Genomic DNA, 21,398 nt, shown 5'->3' on the forward strand with positions numbered 1-21,398 from the left:
CAGACACTACAAGTTTGTGGTATTATCATTTGGTTTGATTAATGTTCCAACAACCTTCATGGACATGATGTATCGAGTGTGCCAACAATTTTAGATAAATTTGTTGTAATTTTCATCGATGATATCCTGGTGTACTCAAAGAGTCAAGAAGAACACATGTAACATTTACGACTTATTCTATAAATTTTAAAAGAAATTTAGCTCTATACAAAGTTGAGCAAGTCATTTTGGATAGAAAAAGGTAACATTTTTTGGACATATTATTTACAAGAATGGCCTTGAAGTAGATCCAACTAAAATCGAAGCCATTGCTCATTTTGGGTGTTTATCTTCAATTGTGTATTAGTGACCCATTTTTCCTAACTAGTATCTAACCTGTGCGATGCATGGAATGAAATTAATTACTATGCTAAATTATGTAGATTTTTAAAACACAAAAAAAATGATTATAAATCATACAATTAAGAAACAAATTTTCACATATTCTGAAAAATTTCTTTAAATACAACATTTGTCGTTGAATTTTTTTTGCTACTATCACTATCACATATCAAAATTTTTAGACCTTTAGAATTTGTCACTCTGGATACAGCGACATACAACTGACCATGAATAAAAACTGGTTTTTTCAAAAGAATTTCTACATGAGATAAAGATTGCCCCTGACTTTTGTTAATTGTCATTGCATATGATACAATCAAAGGAAATTGTCTTCGTTGAAATTTGAAAGGAAGTCTTGTATCAGAAGGAGTCAAGGACAATCTGGGAATAATAACTTTATGACCTGCATTATTTCCGGTTAGAATTTTTCCTTCGAAAACATGATTTCCAAGTCTTGTCAAAATCAACGTAGTTCCATTGAATAGTCCAAGAGAATGATCTATGTTCCGCAACAACATAACCGGAGTTCCTACCTTCAAGTTTAACTCGTGATTTGGTATTCCAGAACACCTGATTGCGTTTAAGAACTCAGAGGTAAGCACATCATTTAATAAATCAATATTTTTATCTGAATGACATGCTGTATCAGAACTTAGATAGAATTTTCCATCTAAATGGTTCATAAAAATCATGTATTCATTTACTGATTGAACGACATCAAGAGTCGGGGCCAATATAGCTCTTTGCTGGAAATATGTTGCATCACTGACAGTATTTCCAAACAACGGATATGTGCTTTCAACAATTGTTGCAATAGGATCATTGTAATCTTTCAGCAAAAGTTCGTTAGGAATAATAATTGTTGCATAACCATCATTTTCTTCTCCAATTTTTCCATCCCCTAAATTAGCAATTCAATCCGAAAATTTTTTCATTTCAGCATATTCTTGATCAGAACCAAATTCCGCAATCTCATGTTTTTCGTCAACTTCAAAACTTTGCAATGTCTCCAAAGGTACGATGAATTAATAGTGGCAAGAACAATATCATGTCTACTACCTTTTGGAATAACAGACAATATTTGTCGAAAATCACCGCCGAAAACAACTGTTTTTCCTCCAAAAGGCATATGAAGACTTATATCTTTCATACTTTTATCCAGAGCTTCAAAACAAAACTTGTGTGTCATTGGAGCCTCATACCAAATGATAAGTTTCGATTTTACTATAAGTTCTGCAAGAGGACTTCCTTGCTTGATATTACATGTTGATTCCTCAGTAGGAGCAGTTCTTCCACCAGGGAGCAGAAGAGATGCTATACCACTGGATGCCACATTCAAAACAATTTCTCCATTTGATCTCAAGCATGCAGACAGAGTTTTCCAAATAAATGTTTTTCCAGTACCTCCATATCCATATACAAAGAAAATCCCTCCCGTCTTCGAATCAACAACAGTCATAATCGTATTATATACTTGACGTTGTTGATAGTTCAAATTATTTAGGAGATTATGATGTTCTCTGAACAGAGCTCTTCTATCAAACTGCATTTCATCATGTATTAGGCTATTTCGCGAAGACTGGAAGTATTGATCACTTGGAAATGGCATTGATTGAAATCCACGTTTACTCTTTCCATAGCTTCGCAATAGTTTCTCAATTTCCACCAACGCCTGACTTTTAATTTGATCCTCATTCAATTCCAATTCTACAAAGAAATTAAATTAAAATATATAAATGCACATAGGATGCCAAAATTGGCTAAATCATAAAAATACAATAATCTATTGGTGCATACCTTGATGTTGTAGTAAGTTACGTTGTTTGTATAAAATATTATCCGATAAATATGTCCAACATGAATCCCAAACTACTTCAGGTCGACTGATACTGTCCGATGACAATAGAGTAGCAAATAAGACTCTCAAGGATTGTGCTGAAGCCCAATGACTTGCCTCAATGATGCCATCAATATACTCCTTGTCATCATTCAACAGGCCTAATGCATAGCAAGCATCACGAAATGAACGGTATTGAACACCGTTGACAATAGATATTTCATCATAGCACGTGGCACCACGAACTACATTGAGTAGACATCTCAAATAGTACATATCACCACAACCCGGAGGAACATAAAAAATACGTCCAATTGAAAATTTTTGTTTTCTAGGAACAAATTCTTGTGCATCTCTTTTCCGAACAAACTTCATTGGAAATTCAGCATATGTTAATTATCTTGCCTCTGGATATTTTTCATTAGCTTCCATCCATGCAAGAAACATGCTTTGATTAACAGTAGGTCGTCCAAGAATAGTATCAATTTCATCCATATCAGAAAAAATAATATTTTGTTCATTCGGAAGATGAAAGCTCAAACGCTCAACATGTGGGTCTCTGTATTGAATCTCAAATCAAAAAATTTTCCACGTCGCCTCACACGGGGAAATGTATCTGCAGTCGTAGTACATATTGACTTCATCGACAGTTTTCCAACATTCTCATTATCTGAGCTTTGATAAAATGATGCAGTCACACGATCATGTCCTTTATTTATATATTTGAACAAATATTTGATCGCTCGAGATTGGTTACACCATTCGACATTAATATGAGCTCCGTACCGAATGAACAATTAACGATTATGAGGAACAACGAACATGTTATCTAGATTAACAGCATTCTTTAGAATTGTTCATGCATTATCTCTGCGTCTATAGACTGGGTATCCATCCTCATCAATTGATGTCACTTCAACAAACTTTTTTGGAAAATTCTTTGTGTAACGACCATCAGACATGCATGGGGATTTCTTTCTTGCCTCTCCACACGGACCGTGCATCATGAGATCACGTACTGCATTGTGATAAACTGGATCATCTTTTTTGTCAAGTATTTCAGCAGAAATGATACCATTGATTGCCTATAGTGTTAGATATTTGTCTTCTTTAGAGAGGAAAAGCAAAATGTGGGCGTGCGGTAATCCCGCTTTTGAAATTCCACAGTATATATAACTACAACAATTTAAGATGAATAATTAGTTATATTCAGTAAAATATTTAAAATTTCTAATATTCATGTTAATAAAATATTTTATATAGTTGCCAAAATTAAAAAAATTTACCTACTTTAAAATTTCCAAAAATTTATTCTTTCGGAGATCTTTAATCGAGGCATTTAACTTTATTTTAAAAATTCTACAAACAATATCTGGACGGTCTTCATGCTTCAACCCACGTTCCTCGACAAATCTCACAATTTCTAGCCATTTTGGGTTGTATGTAAATGTTATAAACAAATCTGGATAACCGGCCCATTTGCATATAGCCATCGCATCTTGATAGTTCTGAATTATATATCTGGCCCCTCCAGTAAACGTAGAAGGCAATATAATACGTTTTCCTTGAGTGGAGGGATTTGTTTCACCATGCAGAAGTGCATCATGAAGACCTTTGTACATCTCACATCTCAACTGTTTTTTATTCATCCAGATATATGTCAGCCATGAAGATTCAATCATTGTGTATGCATCGACAACAAATTGCTGAAAAAGCCTTCTTGAAGACAAAATAGTTGAAGATTCGCCATCCTTATCTTGAAGTCGATATGCAAAAAATTCTCTTATACTCACTTTTTGTAATGCCCGGAAATTTAATCCTAGTAATCTGTAATTATTAAATTATAATTTGATATGATTATGAAAGGATTAAACGGGACACAGTAGTAAGATTACATATAAAGGGTGCAAGTGTTGGACAGAACTAATGGCGCCCGAGCGGTAAGAAATGACCGCCCGAGCGCCAAAGTTCCATAAAAACATGTCTTGGACAGAAGATGTGGCGCCCGAGCGGTAGTTTGTGACCGCTCGAGCGCCAATGTGCAATCCGGAAAAGATTTGGACAGAGGATGCCGCGCTCGAGCGGTAGTTTATTACCGTCCGAGCGCCGGCCGAAATCCATAAAAGATGACACGTATCAAGTGCATTTAATTTAGGATATATATATACATATATACGTTTGTTTCTGAAGAAAGAAAAGAAAAGAATCGAGAAAAGGGTTCTGTGAAAGAGTGAAAAATCCCTACGCCTTTTCTGAGAAATCCGTCCGTCTGATTTTGAATCCGACTTCGGTACCGAGTTCCTATCGACGTAGGCTACAATTTGACGTAAGTTTTGCTACGTTTTGACATGTCTTGAAATTATGATATTGTCAGAATTGAATGGAATTCATATATGATGTTCTTGATATGTTAGACATCATAGAATCGAAGTCAGATTAAGAAAAGGATTGATTTTGGAATTGTTATGAATTTTTAGGGTATATTGATTTATACCAGACAGATTTGAATTGTGATTGAATTACATATTGTAATGGATATGAGTTATGATTTGTAATTGATGTCTGTTGATTTGGTATTGACGGGGATACTGAGATTATACCGTTATGCCGTTGATTTTGAATTAAATCCAGATTGATCAGATTGTTATTGATTTGAAAGGTATATTGATATGAGATTATTGATATTACCATTGTCAGATTGAGTGATTGACAGAGTTTGGATTCCAGACCGAAACTGCAACGAAATGTATAAGTCAATGTGTATTGGGACATCGACTCAAATAGGATGTACTTGAGTTTCCCTAAATCACATACTTCTTATTTGTTATCATTGTGTTTAATGATTTGATTTAAATGCTTGTTCTATGGAGTTATAGGAGCATGCATTAGACAAGTAATCTTGTGACAGAAGTACCTGATAGTGGCAGGTAACCACGGATACATTGCACGATGTCACAAGATATGGTGATAGACCATAGTCTATGACGGATGCGTCTGGACACTGGATGTTTGGTTATATCGACTTGGATAGAACTGGAGTCTTTTCTATTACTGTTTGTCGATATAGGAATGCCACATCTGGACACCGGGATCCCTAGACTAGGATTGAGTCTAGTCTGAATCGTGGAGTCACGAGTATTGTCGACAGATTGATATTGTTTACATTTCTGATTTGGATATGTATTACTGTTATCTGTTTCATGCTTTGAATTGAACGTATGACTGCATGTTCTTTGATTTATACTGGGATTTATTCTCACCGGAGTTATCCGGCTGTTGTCTTGTTTGTATGTGTACTTGACAACAGGTGGGACAGGTTCAGGGTCCAGGAGATGAGGAGAGATCGTGATAGAGTGGAGACTACGGACTTGGATTGTATATAGGATTTGAACACTTAATAGTAGTTGTTGAACCTTAGTTTGTACTGATTTATAGATGGTACAGGACTTGTACTTTATTATATACTGAGTTGTATATTAGATTGTTGTCACTACGTTCCGCATTTAAAAAAAAAATATTTAGACCCTGTTTTATAACTGATTAATTAGTCCCAATGACGATTATGATTATGATTAGCGTCCGGGTCCCCACACTTTTTTTCTCCCTACAGAACTTGATTTAGATTCTGAAAATGAGATATCTTCTCTATAACCAACCTCGCCATATGGAAAAATTAGTGGATATTGGAGAGCAAGATATGCAGGATTTAGGTCATTGCTACGTTTAAGTTTTCCCGTTTGTGTTTCGACTAAAATATCTCTATCACCTAGAGACTCGTCGAAATATCCCACAATCAATGCTGCAACTTCAGAAGCAGAAGGAAGATTATATCTTCTTCCATCACCACATCTTCTACCAATCAGCTTTAATTTAACATCGGATCGTCTTTCTTCCGTCATTCTTTCTTTGGTCATCCTAAAAGACTTGACGCAAACATTGTTTTCATCTAACATGACCTTCAAATCTGAAATTATCTGGAGATGAAGATTATTTGTCTCGCTATTTTTTCTGAAAAAATATATTGATGAGGCGTAATTTAATTTAGTTTGTATGAACTAATTCATAAACACTATAAAGTAATATAAATATATATTCTAGATATACCTGACAGCAGAAATGCGATTTGAAATTTCATTTTCTGTGTCGTAAATGTATAGCTGAGCAAACTTAGGGGATACACCTTGACATGGAAGTAAGCTTCCGATTAAATGCTAATTTTGACCATGAAGTTTAAAAATGGAGGAGAGCCGCCTTGATTTAGACTTGAATCTATCCTTCCTCCGATCGACGTGAAGCAAAACATGTTATTGTATGATCGGATGTTTTCACAAAAGTGTTTGCTCTTATCGCTCGTTCAATACAATAAATCATGCCATATTTGAGGTGGTTTTTTTCAAAAATGGAAGTTGTATTTTTCCTTGGATACAACGTAAAGAGTAATTAGGACTCCGAGATTTTTTATTTGGACACAACTTCTCTTCATACCAGAACATCGCACCACAAAACTCACATTTGTACGTTGTATCACCTATATCACAATAATCTACGAATGCAGTGTAGGAATCAAATATATATTTGTAAAAGAAAAAATTTATATTTGAAAAATAAAATGAAAAATATATTTTAAAAAATTCTTTATAAATAATCTTACCGATTGATGACAATGATATATTTTTTAATTTCTTATGGCAATATTCTTGTCGATTCTCCGATATGCTTGTTAAGTTTATAGGCACTGGAGCAGATATGTGAGCTGCAAAAACAGTATAATTATTGGTATAACAATATTAAAATGCATAAAATTTTGCTCTTGCAATGCACGAGATGAAATTAATTACTATGCTAAATTTTATAGATATTTAAAATACAGAAAAAATTAACTACTATAAAAAATTGTATAGATTTTATAATGTGTAACATGGTTCTCGATGGAATCAACGATATCATACCATTTGTGATATCACATAAAGGAGATCTGGATGTTGTAAAAATCGGCTTATGAACTGAATCATCTAAACTACATCCTTCAGATATTCTTGGTCTGAAATCCAAATTTTCTATTTACAATACAACAAAATAAAGTTGTTAGAATAATGAATAATTGTTGTGAAGTTTATTTTACAAAAAAATAACAACTAAAATAATATTATAAAATAATACATCCATTTTGTGTTTATAAATATAGACTTATATTCTTGTTTTTTTATTTAAAACATAATAAAAAATGATACGAAGTAAAATTAAAAAAAGTTCAAAAAATACCTTTTTCGAAATTCAGTAACCTCATCCAAATCTCCGTTGACTACCAAGTTTGTGATATGATATACATTTGATACTCTGATTTCACCCCGGAATCATTTTGCTAGACACATTTGAAGAATAACAATAAAAGGTTCATTACCAACATTTTTCACATAGGCTGTGATTATATCCACAAAATCTCCCCATAAAGTACATGGTAACCTATTATTCCTGAATAAAATTGACATACATATGAAATCGTTAGTGAAAAAGGTCTAAATTTGAAAATTATTTTATTAATATTTACTCGGTGTCTTCTAAAACAATGTCAATGAGCTTTCGTGGACGTCCTTCGATTTCTTTGTTTTGTGGGGAATCTAGTGCCACCAATCGTCCAATGACATCTTCCAAAAAAATTCAATGTGTAAGAATATAATTTTATTTGAAATGAAGAAGAAAATGAAACTATAAATTCTCCTACCAAAAAGGGTTGTGTCATCCACTACATCTGGTGCAGTGGATAGTGCAGGAAAAGACTTGACTCATACATCAAATTGAAATGTATCTTCGAAAATTTCGCAGACATGAGTGTTTGCAATAAAAATAATCTTATATTTGTTCTTTGTGGTCTTGAATGTCATTCCATTTTCTGTCATCACATGTTTTTTATGGCAAAAATATGCCTTCTCTGAGAATTGGTTTCAACCTTCGCATCACCCCATCCTTTTTTATGTTACCATGTATGCGATCACCCTGTAATATATAAGAAACTTTCGTAATAGCTAATATATAATAATTTAAATTGATGGCGACTATAAAAATAAATATTCTTACTTCTCGATCACGGAAAACACATTCTAAACTAAATGTGTTCTTTTGAAATACAGGAACTTGATAGCACCGAACCAATCTGACTTTAAGGGACCATTGTGTTTTCGAATGGTTCACCTCAGAGATAGAGCTGAACAATGGAGGCATTTTTGAATTTGAGATTTTGGAATCGTCTGATTGATTTTGACAGAATATGTAAACATGAATTATGTGTAATATTGGATCAAATACTTATACCACGTTATTCAATTATTCCAATCTTTTGGGCTGCCTTATTTGAATTCAAATAAGGTAGCCCAAAAGTCTAAAATTACACTGACTTATTGATTTTTTTTTAAAACAGATATTGTCATTATTTAGGATTTAATATCACCTAATCTATTTAAGAATTTGACAGACAATTCATTTATTCTGAATCAGAAAGGCTCAAGTTTCGGTATTTTGAACAGTAATTGATAAATTAAAATCTACAGCTTGTATTTCTATTTTTAATTAGTAATTTTGGCGGGATATTTATATTTGGCAGAAACTGTGCTTTTATATATACATAGACTGTTGCATAACCATCATTTTCTTCTCCAATTTTTCTATCCCCTAAATTAGCAATCTAATCCGAAAATTTTTTCATTTCAGCATATTCTTGATCAGAACCCAAATTCCGCAGTCTCATGTTTTTCGTCAATCTCAAAACTTTGCAATGTCTCCAAAGGTACGATGAATTAATAGTGGCAAGAACAATATCCTGTCTACTACCTTTTGGAATAACAGGCAATATTTGTCGAAAATACCGCCGAAAACAACTGTTTTTTCCTCCAAAAGGCATATGAAGACTTGAAGGATTGACGAATCTCATTATATCTTTCATACTTTTATCCAGAGCTTCGAAACAAAACTTGTGTGTCATTGGAGCCTCATCCCAAATGATAAGTTTCGATTTTACTATAAGTTCTGCAAGAGGACTTCCTTGCTTGATATTACATGTTGATTCCTCAGTAGGAGCAGTTCTTCCACCAGGGAGCAGAAGAGATGCTATACCACTGGATGCCACATTCAAAACAATTTCTCCATTTGATCTCAAGCATGCAGACAGAGTTTTCCAAATAAATGTTTTTCCAGTACCTCCATATCCATATACAAAGAAAATCCCTCCCGTCTTCGAATCAACAGTAGTCATAATCGTATTATATACTTGACGTTGTTGATAGTTCAAATTATTTAGGAGATTATGATGTTCTCTGAACAGAGCTCTTCTATCAAACCGCATTTCATCATGTATTAGGCTATTTCGCGAAGACTGGAAGTATTGATCACTTGGAAATGGCATTGATTGAAATCCACGTTTACTCTTTCCATAGCTTCGCAATAGTTTCTCAATTTCCACCAACGCCTGACTTTTAATTTGATCCTCATTCAATTCCAATTCTACAAAGAAATTAAATTAAAATATATAAATGCACATATGATGCAAAAATTGGCTAAATCATAAAAATACAATAATTTATTGGTGCATACCTTGATGTTGTAGTAAGTTACGTTGTTTGTATAAAATATCATCCGATAAATATGTCCAACATGACTCCCAAATTACTTCAGGTCGACTGATACTGTCCGATGACAAAGAGTAGCAAATAAGACTCTCAAGGATTGTGCTGAAGCCCAATGACTTGCCTCAATGATGCCATCAATATACTCCTTGTCATCATTCAACAGGCCTAATGCATAGCAAGCATCACGAAATGAACGGTATTGAACACCGTTGACAATAGATATTTCATCATAGCACGTGGCACCAAGAACTACATTGAGTAGACATCTCAAATAGTACATATCACCACAACCCGGAGGAACATAAAAAATACGTCCAATTGAAAATCTTTGTTTTCTAGGAATAAATTCTCGTGTATCTCTTTTCAGAACAAACTTCATTGGAAATTCAGCATATGTTAATTATCTTGCCTCTGGATATTTTTCATTAGCTTCCATCCATGCAAGAAACATGCTTTGATTAACAGTAGGCCGTCCAAGAATAGTATCAATTTCATCCATATCAGAAAAAATAATATTTTGTTCATTCGGAAGATGAAAGCTCAAACGCTCAACAGGTGGGTCTCTGTATTGAATCTCAAATCCAAAAATTCTCCACGCCGCCTCACACGGGGAAATGTATCTGCAGTCGTAGTACATATTGACTTCATCGACAGTTTTTCCAATATTCTCATTATCTGAGCTTTGATAAAATGATGCAGTCACACGATCATGTCCTTTATTTATATATATTTGAACAAATATTTCATCGCTCGAGATTGGTTACACCATTCGACATTAATATGAGCTCCGTACCGAATCAAAAAATAACGATTATGAGGAACAACTAACATGTTGTCTAGATTAACAGCATTCTTTAGAATTGTTCGTGCATTATATCTGCGTCTATAGACTGGGTATCCATCCTCATCAATTGATGTCACTTCAACAAACTTTTTTGGAAAATTCTTTCTGCAACAACCATCAGACATGCATGGGGATTTCTTTCTTGCCTCTCCACACGGACCGTGCATCATGAGATCACGTACTGCATTGTGATAAACTGGATCATCTTTTTCGCCAAGTATTTCAGCAGAAATGATACCATTGATTGCCTCTGGTGTTGGATATTTGTCTTCTTTACAGAGGAAAAGCAAAATGTGGGCGTGCGGTAATCCCCGCTTTTGAAATTCCACAGTATATATAACTACAACAATTTAAGATGAATAATTAGTTATATTTAGTAAAATATTTAAAATTTCTAATATTCATGTTAATAAAATATTTTATATAGTTGCCAAAATTAAAAAAGTTTACCTACTTTAACATTTCCAAAAATTTATTCTTTCGGAGATCTTTAATCAAGGCATCTATTTATTTTAAAAATTCTGCAAACAATATCTGGACGGTCTTCATGCTTCAACCCACGTTCCTCGACAAATCTCACAATTTCTGGCCATTTTGGGTTGTATGTAAATGTTATAAACAAATCTGGATAACCGGCCCATTTGCATATAGCCATCGCATCTTGATAGTTCTGAATCATATATCTGGTCCCTCCAGTAAACGTAGAAGGCAATATAATACGTTTTCCTTGAGTGGAGGGATTTGTTTCACCATGCAGAAGTGCATCATGAAGACCTTTTTACATCTCACATCTCAACTGTTTTTGATTCATCCGGATATATGTCAGCCATGAAGATTAAATCATTGTGTATACGTCGACAACAAATTGCTGAAAAAGCCTTCTTGAAGACAAAATAGTTGAAGATTCGCCATCCTTATCTTGAAGTCGATATGCAAAAAATTCTCTTATACTCACTTTTTTTCTCCCTACAGAACTTGATTTAGATTCTGAAAATGAGATATCTTCTCTATAACCAACCTCGCCATATGGAAAAATTAGTGGATATTGGAGAGCAAGATATGCAGGATTTAGGTCATTGCTACGTTTAAGTTTCCCGTTTGTGTTTCGACTAAAATATCTCTATCACCTAGAGACTCGTCGAAATATCCCACAATCAATGCTGCAACTTCAGAAGCAGAAGGAAGATTATATCTTCTTCCATCACCACATCTTCTACCAATCAGCTTTAATTTAACATCGGATCGTCTTTCTTCCGTCATTCTTTCTTTGGTCATCCTAAAAGACTTGACGCAAACATTGTTTTCATCTAACATGACCTTCAAATCTGAAATTATCTGGAGATGAAGATTATTTGTCTCGCTATTTTTTCTGAAAAAATATATTGATGAGGCGTAATTTAATTTAGTTTGTATGAACTAATTCATAAACACTATAAAGTAATATAAATATATATTCTAGATATACCTGACAGCAGAAATGCGATTTGAAATTTCATTTTCTGTGTCGTAAATGTATAGCTGAGCAAACTTAGGGGATACACCTTGACATGGAAGTAAGCTTCCGATTAAATGCTAATTTTGACCATGAAGTTTAAAAATGGAGGAGAGCCGCCTTGATTTAGACTTGAATCTATCCTTCCTCCGATCGACGTGAAGCAAAACATGTTATTGTATGATCGGATGTTTTCACAAAAGTGTTTGCTCTTGTCGCTCGTTCCATACAATAAATCATGCCATATTTGAGGTGGTTTTTTTCAAAAATGGAAGTTGTATTTTTCCTTGGATACAACGTAAAGAGTAATAGGACTCCGAGATTTTTTATTTGGACACAACTTCTCTTCATACCAGAACATCGCACCACAAAACTCACATTTGTACGTTGTATCACCTATATCACAATAATCTACGAATGCAGTGTAGGAATCAAATATATATTTGTAAAAGAAAAAATTTATATTTGAAAAATAAAATGAAAAATATATTTTAAAAAATTCTTTATAAATAATCTTACCGATTGATGACAATGATATATTTTTTAATTGCTTATGGCAATATTCTTGTCGATTCTCCGATATGCTTGTTAAGTTTATAGGCACTGGAGCAGATATGTGAGCTGCAAAAACAGTATAATTATTGGTATAACAATATTAAAATGCATAAAATTTTGCTCTTGCAATGCACGAGATGAAATTAATTACTATGCTAAAATTTATAGATATTTAAAATACAGAAAAAATTAACTACTATAAAAAATTGTATAGATTTTTATAATGTGTAACATGATTCTCGATGGAATCAACGATATCATACCATTTGTGATATCACATAAAGGAGATCTGGATGTTGTAAAAATCGGCTTATGAACTGAATCATCTAAACTACATCTTTCAGATATTCTTGGTCTGAAATCCAAATTTTCTATTTACAATACAACAAAATAAAGTTGTTAGAATAATGAATAATTGTTGTGAAGTTTATTTTACAAAAAAATAACAACTAAAATAATATTATAAAATAATACATCCATTTTGTGTTTATAAATATAGACTTATATTCTTGTTTTTTTATTTAAAACATAATAAAAAATGATACGAAGTAAAATTAAAAAAAGTTCAAAAAATACCTTTTTCGAAATTCAGTAACCTCATCCAAATCTCCGTTGACTACCAAGTTTGTGATATGATATACATTTGATACTCTGATTTCACCCCGGAATCATTTTGCTCGACACATTTGAAGAATAACAATAAAAGGTTCATTACCAACATTTTTCACATAGGCTGTGATTATATCCACAAATCTCCCCATAAAGTACATGGTAACCTATTATTCCTGAATAAAATTGACATACATATGAAATCGTTAGTGAAAAAGGTCTAAATTTGAAAATTATTTTATTAATATTTACTCGGTGTCTTCTAAAACAATGTCAATGAGCTTTCGTGGACGTCCTTCGATTTATTTGTTTTGTGGGGAATCTAGTGCCACCAATCGTCCAATGACATCTTCCAAAAAAAAATTCAATGTGTAAGAATATAATTTGATTTGAAATGAAGAAGAAAATGAAACTATAAATTCTCCTACCAAAAATGGTTGTGTCATGCACCACTATATCTGATGCAGTGGATAGTGCAGGAAAAGACTTGAACTCATACATCAAATTGGGAAATGTATCTTCGAAAATTTCGCAGACATGAGTGTTTGCAATAAAAATAATCTTGTATTTGTTCTTTGTGGTCTTGAATGTCATTCCATTTTCTGCCACCATCATGTTTTTTATGGCAAAAATATGCCCTTATCTGATAATTGGTTTCAACGTTCGCATCACCCCATCCTTTTTTATGCTACCATGAATGCGATCACCCTATAATATATAAGAAACTTTCATAATAGCTAATACATAATAATTTAAATTGATGGCGACTATGAAAATAAATATTCTTACTTCTCGATCACGGAAAACACATTCTAAACTAAATGTGTTCTTTTGAAATACAGGAACTTGATAGTACCGAACCAATCTGACTTTAAGGGACCATTGTGTTTTCGAAGGGTTCACCTCAGAGATAGAGCTGAACAATGGAGGCATTTTTGAATTTGAGATTTTGGAATCGTCTTATTGATTTTGACAGAATATGTAAACATGAATTTGGGTAATATTGGATCAAATACTTATACCACGTTATTCAATTATTCCAGTCTTTTGGGCTGCCTTATTTGAATTCAAATAAGGTAGTCCAAAAATCTAAAATTACACTGCCTTATTGATTTTTTTTTTTTTGAAAACAGATATTGTCATTATTTAGAATTTAATATCACATAATCTATTTAAGAATTTGACAGACAATTCATTTATTCTGAATCAGAAAGGCTCAAGTTTCGGTATTTTGAACAGTAATTGATAAATTAAAATCTACAGCTTGTATTTCTATTTTTATATATACATAGATATTTTGTCATTGTTAAGCATAACATGAGATGCTATTTAATTGGACTAAATCGGAAAGCCACCAATCACGGGACTAAGCATTAACTCCTAACCGTATCACATCTCCGTCGCAGCTAGCTAGAGAGCTCTTCGTCAATGGCGGAAGTCTATTTCTCCTTCTTCTCTCTCTTCCTCATCATCCCCATCTGTCTCCTCCTCATCCTCTACCTCATATGCCGCCCCGTGCCCGTCCGCATCCCAATCAAGAACCGCCACGTCTTCATCACCGGAGGCTCCAGTGGCATCGGCCTCTCTCTAGCCCACCAATGCGCACAGGAGGGCGCTGACGTCACACTACTCGCCCGCAGCGTCTCGAAGCTCGAGGAAGCCAAGCAATCCATCAAGCTCGCGACGGGTCGCGACGTCAGCGTCTTCAGCGCTGACGTAAGGGACTACGAAGCTGTGAAGCGGGCGGTGGAGCAGGTGGGTCCAATCGACGTGCTTGTGTGTAACCATGGGGTGTATGTGCCGCAAGAATTGGAGGAACAGGAACTGGAGGAGATTAGGTTCATGATCGACGTGAATTTGATCGGTACATTTCATTTGATTAAAGCGGCTTTGCCCGGTATGAAGAAGAATAGGGCGGAGAAGGGACCCGGTTCGATTGCTATAATGTCGTCGCAGGCCGGTCAGGTATAACTTGGGACCGATATTCTATGAAATTTGGAATTATGATATGCTCATACGACCTCAAATATTAAATCGATTGACTGGTTTCTGTTTTCAATTCAAGGAAATGTAAGAAATATCAGCTATATTTAATCCTAGTTTTGAAGTCTGTCCTTTTATTTTCCAGTTTGTTAAATGTTGTCCGTGTCTCTGTATTATAAGGTTTTTCACCAACTTAATGCTGTGCCCATCTTCTTGTGCCACTGATTTATGTTATCCTTCGAAGGTTCAATTAATCTGGGAGGTTTAGTGGCATTCAAGTTTTTATAATTGCTTTTGATCATCATTTATATATGGCTGTGTGTTAGCTTTGGAGTGTGAAGGAATGTATGGACCAGCTGGTGCTCTTCCAGTAGGACAAATGAATAATGATTATGTTCAACATAATTGGGATTCTTGTATGCGTATGTAGGTTTTCTTAAGCAAGAAGTTCGATTTTGTTTTCGTGAACATCCAAGACACTTGCATTTTCAATACAGTTACCACGATCCTTGAAACAATATTGGCTCTGGCCAAAAGCATTGTTTTCCGGAAACCTTGCTGTATGTCATCATAAACACCAAAATACTGAAAAAAAGGTGCTAGAATTGATGTGGGTTCATATCTTCCAATGGCTTTTTGATACTGGTTTAAGTTAATTTTCTAAGACAATAAGGTGGATTTTACGGATGTTATTGCAAGTTCTTCTTCATGTTTCCTTTTTTTTTTTTAATCACCCCTTGTCTTATATTTTTTTAATTTATTTGTCAGGTTGGTATATACGGTTACACAGCCTATTCAGCCAGTAAGTTTGGCCTCAAGGGTTTGGCAGAAGCATTGCAACAAGAGGTTATTACAGACAACATTCATGTCTCTGTGATCTTCCCTCCAGACACCGAAACACCTGGTTTTGCCGAAGGTCCATATCTTTTTTAATGTTATTGCATACGATTTGTCGCTAGTAACTTGTAACAGGGAATTTAAGCATGATGATGATATCATGTATGTACGAGGAATTGCAGCTTTCAAATATGATTTTTTCCCACCTCTATGCTAACATCTAGATTAGCCCCTGCCAGGAAATAATGATGCCTTTGAGAGTTCTTTTGTATTAAAGTGTCTTTTCTGAGTTCCATGCTACACTCCCTCATATAATCGAAAAAGATTGCATCTTTTTCTTTGCCCTTATAGTAGGCATTACTATGTCAGCGGTTTTATATTGAAATTTTTATCTGCTAGTTGCAGAGACCAAAAGAATGCTACAACTTACAGAGTACAGTAGCTGCTTCTTCTGTCGCATATTTCATATGATGTGTTCTCAGTAACATGTAACAGGGAATTTCATGATGATTATATCATGTGTGTACGAGGAAATGCAGCCTTCAACTATCATTTTTTCCCCAACTCTATATTGAGATCTAGAATTAATCCTAGTCAGGATACAATGATACCTCTGAGAGTTCTTTTTATTACCCTTAAGTTTCTTTTCTGAGTTCTATGGTACACTTCTTTATAGAAGTGAAAAAGGGCATCTTTTTCTTCGCTCTTATGGTATGCATTTCTATGTCCTGTGTTGCGAAGGGTATTGAAATTTTATTTGCTAATTACAGAGACCAAAAGGAGGCCACAAATTGCGAGTATAATAGCTGCTTCATCTGGTGCGATGAAAGCTGATGAAGTTGCTAAAAAGTCTTTGAACGGGATTAAGTCGGGTACCTTCATCGTTCCCTGCAACTTAGAGGGACTCTTGCTTTCTATAGCAACCGCTGGTCTATCGCCTCAGAGATCGTATCTGATGGCGTTTGTGGAGATAATGACCGCTGGTATAGTCCACCTCGTTGGCCTATTTTTTCAATGGAATTGGTTTGAGAGCATCAAAAAATGGCATGCCAAGAAATAATGTTTATATGAAGATCGGTATCTTGCTTTGAATGTTCTCTTGAAGCAGTTATATTTGACGTTGTGTTGTGACCATCACGTGAATTTGGAACTTTGAGCTTCTTCGAGTTCAAGCACCATTAACATGCCCTCGTGTTTTACTTCTGTATTAAGTGGATGGAGTTAAACGGATGTAGTATAGCTAAGAAAAAATAAAGGATATAGTCGCATCTTGCTTGCAAGGAAATTCTCTCTTTTGCAGTACTGTCCGTACACAATTTGTGTCCCCGGCTGAAGAGTCACTTTGTATATATTCTTAGCTTAAATGTAACCTTATTTTTTTTGCTCATTGAATATATTTGTTCCTATTGGTTTTGACCAGATTGGTATCAGAAAAAAGGGGGAAATAACATGTCCTCGAAGGTTTACATGCCAAATGTTTCGTTTTACTTTGTGTATACTGTATATCTCATCTCATGTACTAAATGTGTATTGATCACTGTGCCTTGTAACGGAATAGCATTTATATCGGAGGAGCGAAATAGATAAAAGAAAAAGTTAAAAATCAGCATTGCATAAGTTGTCTTTATGATAGCATTCCTTGCACAAGAAATGTGCAGAGCATAAAAACTATGGAAAATGGAGAAATCAGTGGACAATATCAGTTTCCTTCTTATCACTTACAATAGAAGGAAAATAAGCAAAGTTAGTGCACGGTGAGGAAATGCCTTGTATAACTTTGTAACATGATGCTATGTCAACAATCTGAACTCCTAAACAGCCACCTCGCATGTATGTATTGCAGGATGCGAATCAATCATCCAAGAAATAGAAAAACTTTTTGATGTCGTCACTAGAAAAAAAATGCTTCTTTGGTTGAGATCCGGTTATGGATTTCATCTCTCACTAAGTCCTAACCTGAGAACATTAACAAAAATGAACATACACCATGAGATTATGAAGTTTGAACGTCAATGGATTCAAAATTTCTAAAGATTAAATATACATAAAAACTTTCAACAGTAAATACACACAGATTTGAGAAGCTTCACTGGTTACAGAACATTAAGAGTGACCTTTTCAAACCTTTGCACCGCAAACTTCTACACCTCCTGAGATGCGTTATATGTTGATTGAGGATGAATCTATGATCTTGTCATGCACAGTTCCTTTAATATTTTGGTTAGCCGACTGAACCATACTGTTGTCTCCCTTTGCTTCGTGTGGAGATTTCGAGTTTCTTTTCGTGCTAAAATCAAGATGTTCAATCATTCTAGCAATACCTGCACTTGTCTCACGCTGAACTTCTCTACTTAGTTCTTTAACAAAGCCCTTCCGAGCAATTAACTTTTCCTTTAAAACACGTGAGCTAGTAGATATTGATTCCTTATACCTGTTATTTTGTGTGTGATTTGCCCAGGTCAAGTGCATGTTGGAGCCAAAATAAAATGCATTTTAAATCTATCTTACCTGGTTGAAGCATTGGAAATTTTCGACTTAAGAGACTCTGAGAAGGCCACAAACTCAGATGAGCTTGATCTCCTTGGTGTATTGGGTGGTGATTCTGAGAAGGCCACACACTCAGATGAGCTTGATCTCCTTGGTGTATTGGGTGGTGATTCACTGACAATAACTCAAGCAGTAAGCATATCAAGGACCAGATGAAAATCAAGAATGTGTTGTACATTGCAAGTTGTAGCTTGAAAAAACAATGTTAAGAACAACCTTTAGAAATGTATTCAACCATTTTAATGTAAAAAATAGAAGGCCAACGAGTGCTACCTGAATTTATCAGAATAATGTACGTTCTCTGAAGTACGGGATGGTGAATCGCCGAAAGATGGAATATTTAATGAAGAAGTTTGATGAGTAACAGTTGGTGCTCCAATAGAGATGGCTGAATCAAAGTTTGAGAAACAAGAAGCTAGATTCTGGTTCACCTCCAAAGAGCTGTTGACACGTGTCTTGTTAGACATGTTTGGGATAGAAACTGAAGGGAGAATCTGCGAATGGCCCATATCTGGAATTGTCTGCCTCCTTCTTCTGCTGATGTTACGAGCTCTGCTGGCAACAGCAGTAAAATGCCTCATTATTCGCTGCTCAAAAGCAAGATCATCCTCTTGAGGGGAATCCTAAGAAATTTTGCATAACCATGTCAGGCAAAAATGAAATAACAACAGATATAAACAAAAAGTTCAGGTTAAATTGAAATTTTGAACCATTGACCTCATTATTGACATCACCGTCCTGATCAACGCAGCAAAAGTTATGCCTCAAGTTCCTGCCACTTTGCACTCCACCTAACAGTTCTTGGCTGTAAATAATATTCAAAAGGGAGGTAAAAGAAACAGTTTTAACATCTCATACACTATAGCCCACCCTTTGTGTAAAGAGTCTCCATTTTTTCAGAAAGTCACATAGGAGAATTTGGTTGACTTTTGTTGAGATATTAAATACCTTGCAGGGTCCTTCAAGACAAGATGCTGAGAACATATTGGGCACTCATAGCTTCTCTGGGACCTAAAAAGAAAGTGACTTTGTTCTAAGAATGACAAAGAAACTCCCAAAATCACAATTGTGCTGGGAACTACAAGAAAATATCGTACAAAAAATTCATGTTTCATCAGAAAAACATACCACCCAAGAATACACTGAAAATGATACTCATGCTTACACTTGGTGACCTGGAAAAGAAAAACATGTCTTAGATAACTTGAATGACTTTACAAGTGATAGAACTTAAATGAACTGACCACGAAAAAAGCAATGACAATATGCGATATAAAATGATCTGAAAAATGTTAAAAAAAGCATTTAGTAGATAATAGATCTTTATAGTTCGATTTCTCTTACTCTCTGTCGAAGCTTGTGACTGATTGGATCCATATGCATTAAACCAATTTAAATGTCCATGGGACTACCTATTGAACAATCTGTCTTTTGGTTGAATTCCCTTATTCACACCCATAACGACATCGAGAAAAACTGATAGATCAAATTATTCTAGTGAAATTCAGGTATAAAAGAAGCACAAAAACACAACTCTCACACATAAATGTAAAATGATACCACTACCAGCCATAATACACTTTAATACGTACACGTAAAAAACCATTTGCAGCCCATGAAACATAGAAATATTCCGTGATAACAAAATCTCAAACTGCATTCACTTATGTACCAAAAAGTACTCGTGCTATACAGCATACACCCACAGACAATCATTCAAACGCCTCTACTGCGTCACACGTATACACACACACACACACACACACATCTTACCATCGGAGGATCAAGAGAATTAAAGGGTTCAAGACAAATTATACATCCATCTTCGACACTGTCATCGCAGATGCAATCATCCCCTGAAACAGAATAAGACGCTGATTGCATATCGGCAGCCATTTCCCCTCGACTCATTAAAAAATCACAGCTTTAGATGAAAAAATCATGGTAAATGATCAATGAAGGAGAAGACGAAAGAGCAGAATACGCAGTAAACTTTTCCGTTACTTATCCAAACGGTTGGTGGAATGGGTCCAACTTACGTGTTTCCTCAAGAACAAATACCGCGTATGTTCCATGTCCGGGAGTTCGGAGACAACTGAACTGAAATGGAGTGTCTAGTCTTATTTCACACGTTTGGATTAAAAGTTTAGGATATAAATATGATCGTTGATGCATGTGAAAATTAAATTGCATAATAATAATAATAATAATTTATAAAAATTCAACTTTAAATAATTATGTGTGTCTTTTTATCGTCAAGAAAAAAAATTCTAACATATATGAAAAACGCAGAAAAAAAAGAAAAAAAAAGATCATCTAAAAAAGGCCATTATCTTTTTAGATTTTAAATGATTGATAGTAACTTGCCAAATGCCTTAGAACTCAAGTCCATAATAAATTATATAGTTATTCTTGAATTTATTATATTTAATCAATCACGAAACTCCATTGAGACCGTTCACATGTCAATTTTGTAAGATATATATTTTATTTGGATCATTCATGAAAAACTATTACTTTTATTATGAATATGGAGTTAGCTGACTCGTCTCACAAATAAAGAAGTCTGAGTGGGTCTCATGTGAGACCGTCTCACGGATTTTAATGTGTGAGACGGGTCAACCCTACCGATATTCACAATAAAAAGTAATACTCTTAGCATAAAAAGTAATACTTTTTCATGGATGACCCAAA

At 34.6% G+C, this 21,398-nt stretch overlaps 2 protein-coding genes and 3 pseudogenes across 2 annotated transcripts; 1 reads left to right on the top strand and 4 right to left on the bottom strand.

The window, feature by feature from the left end:
- Positions 1-476: 476 nt before the first annotated feature.
- On the bottom strand, positions 477-5,049 carry LOC140829626 (uncharacterized; annotated as a pseudogene).
- Positions 5,050-5,790: 741 nt separating this feature from the next.
- On the bottom strand, positions 5,791-8,437 carry LOC140829627 (uncharacterized; annotated as a pseudogene).
- Positions 8,438-8,897: 460 nt separating this feature from the next.
- On the bottom strand, positions 8,898-13,949 carry LOC140829628 (uncharacterized; annotated as a pseudogene).
- Positions 13,950-14,677: 728 nt separating this feature from the next.
- On the top strand, positions 14,678-17,549 carry LOC140830706 (3-dehydrosphinganine reductase TSC10A). The gene is made up of 3 exons (XM_073194135.1): positions 14,678-15,302; positions 16,089-16,236; positions 16,928-17,549. Exons 1-3 carry the CDS (start codon positions 14,766-14,768, stop codon positions 17,215-17,217), a joined length of 975 nt encoding a protein of 324 aa, XP_073050236.1. The 5' UTR covers positions 14,678-14,765; the 3' UTR covers positions 17,218-17,549.
- LOC140829629 (E3 ubiquitin-protein ligase RHF1A-like) lies at positions 17,234-20,879 on the bottom strand. The gene is made up of 9 exons (XM_073192939.1): positions 20,744-20,879; positions 20,478-20,560; positions 19,833-19,879; positions 19,653-19,715; positions 19,422-19,509; positions 18,978-19,327; positions 18,666-18,818; positions 17,607-18,588; positions 17,234-17,527 (listed from the first exon to the last, which is right to left on the bottom strand). The coding sequence occupies exons 1-8, from the start codon at positions 20,877-20,879 to the stop codon at positions 18,318-18,320; spliced, it is 1,191 nt and encodes a 396-aa protein (XP_073049040.1). The 3' UTR covers positions 17,234-17,527; positions 17,607-18,317.
- Between the last annotated feature and the right edge of the window lie 519 nt (positions 20,880-21,398).

This window comes from Primulina eburnea, chromosome 4, assembly GCF_022965805.1.
Source record: "Primulina eburnea isolate SZY01 chromosome 4, ASM2296580v1, whole genome shotgun sequence".
Taxonomy (NCBI): domain Eukaryota; kingdom Viridiplantae; phylum Streptophyta; class Magnoliopsida; order Lamiales; family Gesneriaceae; genus Primulina; species Primulina eburnea.

What these genes read in the sequence shown, in the direction of transcription:
- LOC140829629 (XM_073192939.1), bottom strand. Translation starts at nt 20,879, where the DNA reads ATGCATCAACGATCATATTTATATCCTAAACTTTTAATCCAAACGTGT. An exon ending in GTCTTGAAGGACCCTGCAAG is followed by an intron (nt 19,510 to 19,652) that starts GTATTTAATATC and finishes TATTATTTACAG; the next exon opens with CCAAGAACTGTTAGGTGGAG. An exon ending in ACGGTGATGTCAATAATGAG is followed by an intron (nt 19,328 to 19,421) that starts GTCAATGGTTCA and finishes AAAATTTCTTAG; the next exon opens with GATTCCCCTCAAGAGGATGA.
- LOC140830706 (XM_073194135.1), top strand. Translation starts at nt 14,766, where the DNA reads ATGGCGGAAGTCTATTTCTCCTTCTTCTCTCTCTTCCTCATCATCCCC. An exon ending in TGTCGTCGCAGGCCGGTCAG is followed by an intron (nt 15,303 to 16,088) that starts GTATAACTTGGG and finishes TTTATTTGTCAG; the next exon opens with GTTGGTATATACGGTTACAC. An exon ending in AACACCTGGTTTTGCCGAAG is followed by an intron (nt 16,237 to 16,927) that starts GTCCATATCTTT and finishes TGCTAATTACAG; the next exon opens with AGACCAAAAGGAGGCCACAA.